Source organism: Xenopus tropicalis, chromosome 6 (assembly GCF_000004195.4).
Source record: "Xenopus tropicalis strain Nigerian chromosome 6, UCB_Xtro_10.0, whole genome shotgun sequence".
Classification (NCBI taxonomy): domain Eukaryota; kingdom Metazoa; phylum Chordata; class Amphibia; order Anura; family Pipidae; genus Xenopus; species Xenopus tropicalis.
In genome coordinates, this window is record NC_030682.2 from 3,576,565 (window position 1) to 3,586,340 (window position 9,776).

The window sequence follows — 9,776 nt, forward strand, 5'->3', positions numbered from 1 at the left end:
TCTGGGCTGGATCCCATCTCAGGCCCCTGCAGTAACCCATGGCCTTTACACTTTGCTGCACTGTCTGTGTGCTGTACCCCCCCGTACCCACCTTATTCTGCCCCCCCCATGTCTGGGCTGGATCCCATCTCAGGCCCCTGCAGTAACCCATGGCCTTTACACTTTACTGCATTGTCTGTGCGCTGTACCCCCCCCTTACCCACCTTATTCTGCCCCCCCATGTCTGGGCTAGATCCCATCTCAGGCCCCTGCAGTAACCCATGGCCTTTACACTTTGCTGCACTGTCTGTGCGCTGTACCCACCCCTTACCCACCTTATTCTGCCCCCCCATGTCTGGGCTGGATCCCATCTCAGGCCCCTGCAGTAACCCATGGCCTTTACACTTTGCTGCACTGTCTGTGCGCTGTACCCCCCCCTTACCCACCTTATTCTGCCCCCCCATGTCTGGGCTGGATCCCATCTCAGGCCCCTGCACTAACCCATGGCCTTTACACTTTGCTGCACTGTCTGTGCGCTGTACCCCCCTTACCCACCTTATTCTGCCCCCCATGTCTGGGCTGGATCCCATCTCAGGCCCCTGCAGTAACCCATGGCCTTTACACTTTGCTGCACTGTCTGTGCGCTGTACCCCCCCCTTACCCACCTTATTCTGCCCCCCCATGTCTGGGCTGGATCCCATCTCAGGCCCCTGCACTAACCCATGGCCTTTACACTTTGCTGCACTGTCTGTGCGCTGTACCCCCCTTACCCACCTTATTCTGCCCCCCATGTATGGGCTGGATCCCATCTCAGGCCCCTGCAGTAACCCATGGCCTTTACACTTTGCTGCACTGTCTGTGCGCTGTACCCCCCCTTACCCACCTTATTCTGCCCCCCCATGTCTGGGCTGGATCCCATCTCAGGCCCCTGCAGTAACCCATGGCCTTTACACTTTGCTGCACTGTCTGTGCGCTGTACCCCCCCCTTACCCACCTTATTCTGCCCCCCCATGTCTGGGCTGGATCCCATCTCAGGCCCCTGCAGTAACCCATGGCCTTTACACTTTGCTGCACTGTCTGTGCACTGTACCCCCCCCTTACCCACCTTATTCTGCCCCCCATGTCTGGGCTGGATCCCATCTCAGGCCCCTGCAGTAACCCATGGCCTTTACACTTTGCTGCACTGTCTGTGCGCTGTACCCCCCCCTTACCCACCTTATTCTGCCCCCCCATGTCTGGGCTGGATCCCATCTCAGGCCCCTGCAGTAACCCATGGCCTTTACACTCTGCTGCACTGTCTGTGCGCTGTACCCCCCCCTTACCCACCTTATTCTGCCCCCCATGTCTGGGCTGGATCCCATCTCAGGCCCCTGCAGTAACCCATGGCCTTTACACTTTGCTGCACTGTCTGTGCGCTGTACCCCCCCCTTACCCACCTTATTCTGCCCCCCCATGTCTAGGCTGGATCCCATCTCAGGCCCCTGCATTAACCCCTGGCCTTTACACTCTGCTGCACTGTCTGTGCGCTGTACCCCCCCTTACCCACCTTATTCTGCCCCCCCATGTCTGGGCTGGATCCCATCTCAGGCCCCTGCACTAACCCATGGCCTTTACACTTTGGTGTGTGCAACACCCAACACATTTTGCTTACCCCGGTTCCCATATGAAAGAGACCCCACAGGGAAAACACTTTATTGCTGGGGGGTAGGGTGAGAATCTCTGCGGCACATTTTATTAATCAGCAAAGCTGGGATTAGCCCCTCAATTCAGGGATAGGTGTGACCATAACCAATACTGACTGCAGGGAATGAAACAGATACACTAACGTGTGCGGCACTATCTGAGCCCAATCACTAGTGAGATGTTTGTCATCTTTGTCTCAGTATTTCCCCTCAGTTTCCTGCCTGATCATCTGAAATTGCTGTAACTAGAAATGCACAGGACAAACCGGTCTGGTAACTATAATACAGACTAGTAGAGTGAAGTGATTTAAACGCCCCACCTTGAGAGCTTTACACACATCAAACTCCTCATACAAACAACAAAAGACAAAAATAAACTACAGACTGAATGCTGCTTTGCTACAGACACACATAACGTATATGGAGGGAACCAAGCAGCGCGCAGTCTGTGTACAAATGGCACAAACATGTTGCTGCTAATGCAAAGGGTAAAGAAACAAAATCTGACTCAGGCAAATCATATCATAAATAAAATTCAGATTGTGCCTCAGAGCTTTTTACTCTCCTATTAAACTAAAGCAGCAGCCATTTTACCCCCTCACAGTGCAGCTCATTCTAACTATTAAAAAACATTTTTTTTTTGAATCTGTATAACCTGACTGTACCAACCCAATTTAGAGGCTTCTCCTTCTGTGTAAAAAGAAAAACAAAACATATAAGTAAGCGCCTCTATAATGTTTCCCACAGGACAGGGTCAGGCACGGAATTCTCCTTCACATAATCTTCAAATCTTTAGTTTATCCTGTAAAACATAAAGTCGGTGAAGGGAAAGAGTCAGGGCATATTCCCATTGTGTTTCCCTCTATTCCCATTGGCCCTTCTCCCTTTCATTTGGGAAAGCTCTAATTTGATACTTTCCAGCTCATGTTTAAATGCCCCCCATGCAGTTTGGGGGTTGGAGTTCCCTGCACTCAGCCTTTCTCTCTGAGTTGTAAGAAGCTGATATGGGATCCATGTATTCCCATTCCTACTTTTCTTTTGCAATCCCCACCTAGAGGAATTCCCAATCTCTCTCTCATTGTACCAGTTATTATTATCCCAATAATAGTGTTTCAGGGTACAATACCCGGCTCTGTGCCCAACTCTGGAACACACACGGCACCCAAACACTTTCTTTCCTGTATGTGTGTAACTGAATTGTTACAAGTCTGTGTTGCAGGGGAGAAGCCTGTATCGCTCACACCCTGTCATTGTGATGCTGTTGCCTAGATTGCAGGGGGTTAGAAACCTGTTTCTCTGTACTGTTATGTTTCAGTTTATCGGCCCTGTACTCTGCACAATTAGTAATCAGTTTAGAAGGCCTGGCATGACTGGTACATTCTATACTAGCCACATTACCTTCACTTGCAGTTTCACAGTTCCTACTGCTTTCTTTTATAACATTAGCAGACAGATCTCTCCCCTTATTAGTATTATTCTGCCCAGTAACAGCTGATACAACAGGACTTCTTGCGCCTATCTGAGCTTTTAACCCTTTAACCTCTGATTTACATTCAGAATGATCAGCCCCTACATTGCTGGAGGTTGCAACCAAACCTTTAATGGTGCCCTCTGCCTCCCTCAGCCTCTGTTTGAGCTGCTCATTCTCCTACTTGTTTTCTGCCATTGGTTGCTGGTTGCTAATGGCCAGAGCAGCTCATTCTCCCTGTATATCTCCTTCGGTTCTGCCAGTGTTTGCTGGTTGCTAATGGCCATAGCAGCTCATTCTCCCTGTATATCTCCTTGGGTTCTGCCAGTGTTTGCTGGTTGCTAATGGCCATAGCAGCTCATTCTCCCTGTATATCTCCTTGGGTTCTGCCAGTGTTTGCTGGTTGCTAATGGCCATAGCAGCTCATTCTCCCTGTATATCTCCTTGGGTTCTGCCATTGGTTGCTGGTTGCTAATGGCCATAGCAGCTCATTCTCCCTGTATATCTCCTTGGGTTCTGCCATTGGTTGCTGGTTGCTAACGGCCATAGCAGCTCATTCTCCCTGTATATCTCCTTGGGTTCTGCCATTGGTTGCTGGTTGCTAACGGCCATAGCAGCTAATTCTCCCTGTATATCTCCTTGGGTTCTGCCATTGGTTGCTGGTTGCTAATGGCCAGAGCAGCAGCATTTTCAACAGAAAATTTCAGAGAATCAATCTCATCATTCAAATAATGAATCTTTTCCTCCAGATTCTCTTTCTGCGCCGCTAGAGTTTTATACGGTTCTGCTATCCAGCAGGCAGCAAACACCAGTGCACTTTTCCCTTTTGATTTAGACATGCACTTTTCCTGGATTGCCCTGGTCACATACGCCTGAGCCTGAGCACATGGATCTGGGGATCCCTGCATACACTTAGCAATCTCCCCAGAGCATGTGACCTTGGCAATCTTTTTAACTTAGACATCCATTCTTTTAACTAAACAAGAACTAAAACAACACAAAACAATCAACTGGTTTGCTACACAATACTATACACTTATAAATATGAATTAAATGCCATGCATTGCTCTCCTGCCTGGCTCGCCAAATCTGTAAGATTGTATAACACATAAATATGTATAAAGACACAAACACATATGTATATAACACATAATGGCACCCAAGGCGAGCAATTTCTTACATACATATAAAAAATCATCACAATCAATCAATCATTCCACATCTCAAAATGGCAGCCAGTCACTGAATACACTGAGTACAGGGGTAATTAAAACCCCCATTGTCCTATGACCATAAATCGATGGACTAAACCAACATTTTCAAAAATATTACAAATATTTTTCTCCATCTCTGCTTTGTCAGAAAAAATAAGATTCAGTTTCAGGCCTCCTGCCCCAACTTACAGGATGGGTGGAACCTTGTTTACCTTTACAGATTCCCCTTTATGTGTGGGACAATAGTCAGGGTGGGGTTGATTGGCTTCCTGCTGGGCAGCTCATCTCCATACTAGCTCTCATATGCAAATAGCACAGACAGCCCCTGCCAATGGGAGATATATGGGAGGAGCCATTGATATAATGAGGCAGAATCTTCCTAGAATCTTCATTGGTGCCCATGGGATGGAGAGAAGGAGGAATTAGTATAAAGAGTTGGGGAATATCTCCAAGGAGCAGATTTCTGGGGAGAGTCTCTGCTCAGAATGTTCCAGGGGGAAGAGAAAAAGAGCCGGACAGGAAGGAATTCTTATCCAGACACAGGTAACTATACTATGGGCTCCTTATTAGTTGTAATTATTATGTTCTAATGTTAGGACTGGAGGACCAATGATAAATTCTTTATTCATTAATGGGGAGCCAGGCAGGAGTCTGTCAGTAAGAAGTGAAGGTACAAATAGCTGAGAATATTTCAGATTTTATATTTCTTAGCCTCCATTTTTTTTTCTAAAATTAGAATCTTTTGTTTTCCATTTTCTGACTCTTATTTATTTTTGTCATTATTTATTGGATTATTGGATATTTGCCTGGGATGGATACAGAAGGGAAAATATGTTTTCTGTGCAATGATACTAGATAAGAGGATTTTCCTGGCTAGCAGTATGGGCATGAGAGGTTCCTTACTTACCTGCCACTGACCAGTCACCCAGTACCCAGTTCCCTTATTCTGCCCACTTACTACTTTACTTGCCCCATGAATAGTAAGCAAATGGGGTCATGTGAAAGAACACCAATGGAACCATATACCTAATTAAGAGCAATATATCCCTGTACATCACTAATGGCCATATAGCACCAGTGTGGGGGGATGGGCTTCTGAAGGTCCCACAGCTCTGTTGGGCTCACTGGGGATATTGTTCCACTTGCTGCTGTATTACATGTATTGTCTATCCTGCCAAAAAGTCACACATTTACCCTCCACCAATTTCTCCTATAAAGGATATGCTCTTGCACCTTCCAGCCAAATCATTCCAACAACAAGGTCTTACACTGCTAAATCCAATAATTCAGATTGGCCACTACATAGTATAATATAATCCAGGTGAGCATGAGTATTGCCCCGCACTATTCAGCAGGAACAGACCCCTGAGCTTGTTCATAGGGTGTATGGGGAGAGACCATAAAGCTATGCTAGTATAGGCATTCCTCTTTCTATAGGACTGAGACAAAAACTGGTCTTCCAGTTCTCAACCTCTTGGTCTCATTTTGCCCTTTTCATGGCGCCACTTGGTTAGATGTACCTATAACTTTAACAAAAAACATTGATAATCTGAATAATGATTTTGTTCATTTGTTATTAAGGAACAAGTCTGAGAAAGAGAAGCAGAACCTCAGAGACCTCCAAGATGAAGAAGATCAGAGAAGACAGAAGTGAAAACATTCAGGCCAACCTCAGCCAAACCCAAACTCACAAAGAATTTTGCAAAACCTCCAGTAATGATTGGCCTCCGATGCCTCCAGAGTTTGGTGCTGATGGGAAATCTCCTGCTCTGAGAACACAAAGGTTACAAGATACTGATTTCAGAATATCATTTGACTGCAAAGAGTGTGGAGAAAGCTTCGGGCAGCAGTCTAAGCTTGAAGCCCATTTTCTGTGCCACACAGGTGAGAAGCCATTTGTCTGTGTTCATTGTGGGAAAGGTTTCAAGAATAAATACAAACTTAATCTCCATCTAAGGATTCACACAGGAGAGAAGCTTTCTGTCTGTCCTCATTGTGGGAAAAGCTACAGAGATAAGACTAAACTGATTGTTCATCTAAGGATTCACACAGGAGAGAAACCATTTGTCTGCACTGAGTGTGGGAAAGGCTTCAGGGATTCGAGCTCTCTGAAATCTCACCTCCGGATTCACACAGGAGAGAAACCATTTGTCTGCACTGAGTGTGGGAAAGGCTTCAGGAAAAACCATGAACTCAAATCTCACCTTCATATTCACACCGGAGTGAACCCATTTGTCTGCACTGAGTGTGGGAAATGTTTCAGGGATAAAAGTGAACTGAACATTCATATTAATGTACACACAGGAAAGACTTTCCCCTGTACGGAGTGTGGCAAATCCTTTGCAGCAAAGAAGAATCTGAAAAGGCACCAAATGGTTCACACTGGGGAGAAACCACACGAGTGCACAGAGTGTGGGAAACGATTCATGGAGAAAAGTAAACTGAACATACATTATCGGAGTCATTCGGGAGTGAAACCATTCAGCTGCTGTGAGTGTGGAGAACAGTTTGGATGGAAACACCAGCTCAAGTATCACCAACTGAGTCACACTGGGGAGAGGCCATTTGTCTGTACTGAGTGTGGGAAGAGCTTCAAAACCAAGGCTGCACTCACTCTGCACTGTTATGTTCACACAGGGGAGAAACCATTAGTGTGCCCTGAGTGTGGGAAAGGCTGTAGGGACCAGACGAGCCTCAATAGTCATGTTCGGAAACACACGGGAGAGAAACCTTTTGTGTGCACCGAGTGTGGGAAGAGTTACAAGGACTCCAGTACCCTGAGGCACCATCTTCAGACTCACATTAGATGAGAGTATCTTGCTCATTCAGAGTGAGGGGAAAGCTACAATCAGAGAGATATCTCAGTGTTCCCATTCAGACTCACAAAGAAGAGAGTTGCCGTGATCCAGAACTGCAAATCCACTGAGATGAAACTTCCCTATGTACCATATCACGGCTCATCTTGGGGTTTCATGGATTCACCAGTGACTTTCCCACAAGGGTTTGTGTGGGGCTTATGTTTAATATAATCCTTTCCTATGTTCTGAGGGAGGGGGGAATTTACTCACAAACTGGGGATATCCCTGTAACCCCACCTGTAAGGTGCCCAGCAAATCCCTTTGTACCTTCTGAGGCATCTTTCACACAAATGGGTAGAACCAACATCTCCCAAGGTTCCCACTGGCGCATGAGGGGTCAGGGGAGAAATCTGGGACCTGCCCTGTGTAACCAACAGATACAGATGTGGCGCAAGTGGGGGATCCTGGTACCTACCACTCAGTAGCCTGTAGGTGCCGCCTGAGGAAGGGATTGGGTTACAAACCTCCCCAAAATGTTGTGTGTGGCTGTGAATATGGTGTCTCCACAGAATAAACCCTGACTTTTTATTGCAAGTGGAACTGTGTGTTTTGATCTACTGCCCTGATTAAGCCATAATGCTTGTGCAACATCAGGAGTCTGGGACACTGCGGGGCTGTAAGGGACAAGGCTTATAATGACTTTCTGTGCTTAAAATTACTTTGCCTTCAAATGAATGGGAAACAATAATGCCTATGGCAGGCACTGATGGGACTACATTAGAAATAATGGGGCCCTACCCCATAGGGGACTGGATCCTTAAGCCACTGCCCATCTAGATCCCCTAGGTGGTTGGTCTTGCTCACCTGAATTGAATGCGTCAAAGAAGTCACATTAATAGGAAAGGCCTAAAGCTGTCCCTGATCCCTGGCCAAGTCCCAGTATAACACAGGCCAACAATCTGCCCAAACAGCCCATTCCTCCAGTTCCTATAGTCCCCAAACTGGATCTCTCTGGGTCTCTGGCTGCACCCACTCGCACCCCTGAGGGGGACCCTGGGCACTGGATGCCAAGAGGAGACTTTTTGCCCCAGTAACCGTTCCGGAGTTATCCCACCTTCAGTGGCCGCCATATGCAGGGCATTAGGTATTCAACTTAATGGGAAGCCAAGACACACGGAGAAGTAGGTTCTAACTAAACAAATTACAATACAGATTCCTGGCTTTATATGTTCATGAAGGCTCAATACCAACACTTTGAGGGGAACAAATAGGCAAAGAGGGCGGAGCAAAAATGTCCCAAATTACATTAGAGAAGATAAGGGGTTATTCTGGGAAAATGTCTTCTTCTCTAGTCAGTAACCAGTCTGTCTGTAAGTAGGAGCCAAGGATCCGGAGACACACGGATACACTTTGTGCTACAATATCAGCAATGGGATCTTGTCATTCTCTTAGTTTTACATGAAACCATTTTTACATCAACAAAGGGAGTAAATACCGGCACCAAGAGATGCATTTTGTTGTTATTTGTAATAAATATTCCTCTCTCCCCCACCCCCACTGATACGCTGGGAACAGGAGCTGACAATTCTTGTTTCCCATCAGATTTCTAGGCTTCTGCAACACATTCAGGTCACAGATTTGCTTCACAAGGGCTCATGGGAAACGTAGTCCAGAAACACTGAACTTGATTCAACTTCCAGACATCTTTGTGACACTCGAAGCTGTTTCACTGGTGAGTAACGTGACTGATATCAGTGTATGGGGGTTACTAGTACTTTATGTTTTATAAGGGCTTATGGGTAATGTAGTCCATGGGAACAGGATTTGATTAAATAATCACTAATACCTGCCCCCCATCCCTGCTGAGGGAGGGGGCTGCGGGGGGGAGGGGCCGGGCGGGGCGGGGGGGGAGGGGCCGGGCGGGGCGGGGGGAGGGGCCGGGCTGCGGGGGCGGGGGGGCTGCTTGTCAGGTTTAACCCTTTTGCTGTTAGGGAGCTGAGTGCTTGTGTTTAACCCTTTCCAGCATGAACTGCATTTCCAGCACCAACCAATCATTTAGTTGAGGAGAATTCCTTATGTAACTCCCACCCCCGGCAGCCTGTGTAACCGGTTACACTCACCCCCCAGGGGCTTCCCCAGAACTGCCCCCAGAACTGCCCCCAGAACTGCCCCCAGGGGCTTCCCCCAGAACTGCCCCCAGGGACTTCCCCCAGAACTGCACCAAGAACTACCCCCAGGGGCTTCCCCCAGAACTGCCCCCAGAACTGCCCCCAGGGACTTCCCCCAGAACTGCACCAAGAACTACCCCCAGGGGCTTCCCCCAGAACTGCCCCCAGGGGCTTCCCCCAGAACTGCCCCAAGAACTTCCCCCAGGGACTTCCCCCAGAACTGCCCCAAGAACTTCCCCCAGGGACTTCCCCCAGAACTGCCCCAAGAACTGCCCCCAGGGACTTCCCCCAGAACTGCCCCAAGAACTGCCCCCAGGGACTTCCCCCAGAACTGCCCCAAGAACTGCCCCCAGGGGCTTCTCCAGAACTGCCCCCAGAACTGCCCCCAGGGGCTTCTCCAGAACTGCCCCCAGAACTGCCCCCAGAACTGCCCCAAGAACTGCCCCCAGGGACTTCTCCAGAACTGC

General features: G+C 47.9%; 1 protein-coding gene across 1 annotated transcript; it reads left to right on the top strand.

The window, feature by feature from the left end:
- The first annotated feature begins 4,736 nt into the window (after window positions 1-4,736).
- On the top strand, window positions 4,737-7,735 carry LOC100498439 (gastrula zinc finger protein XlCGF57.1-like). The gene is made up of 2 exons (XM_012965805.3): window positions 4,737-4,886; window positions 5,925-7,735. The coding sequence occupies exons 1-2, from the start codon at window positions 4,829-4,831 to the stop codon at window positions 7,151-7,153; spliced, it is 1,287 nt and encodes a 428-aa protein (XP_012821259.1). The 5' UTR covers window positions 4,737-4,828; the 3' UTR covers window positions 7,154-7,735.
- The last annotated feature ends 2,041 nt before the right edge of the window (window positions 7,736-9,776 follow it).

What these genes read in the sequence shown, in the direction of transcription:
- LOC100498439 (XM_012965805.3), top strand. Translation starts at nt 4,829, where the DNA reads ATGTTCCAGGGGGAAGAGAAAAAGAGCCGGACAGGAAGGAATTCTTAT. An exon ending in GAATTCTTATCCAGACACAG is followed by an intron (nt 4,887 to 5,924) that starts GTAACTATACTA and finishes TTTGTTATTAAG; the next exon opens with GAACAAGTCTGAGAAAGAGA.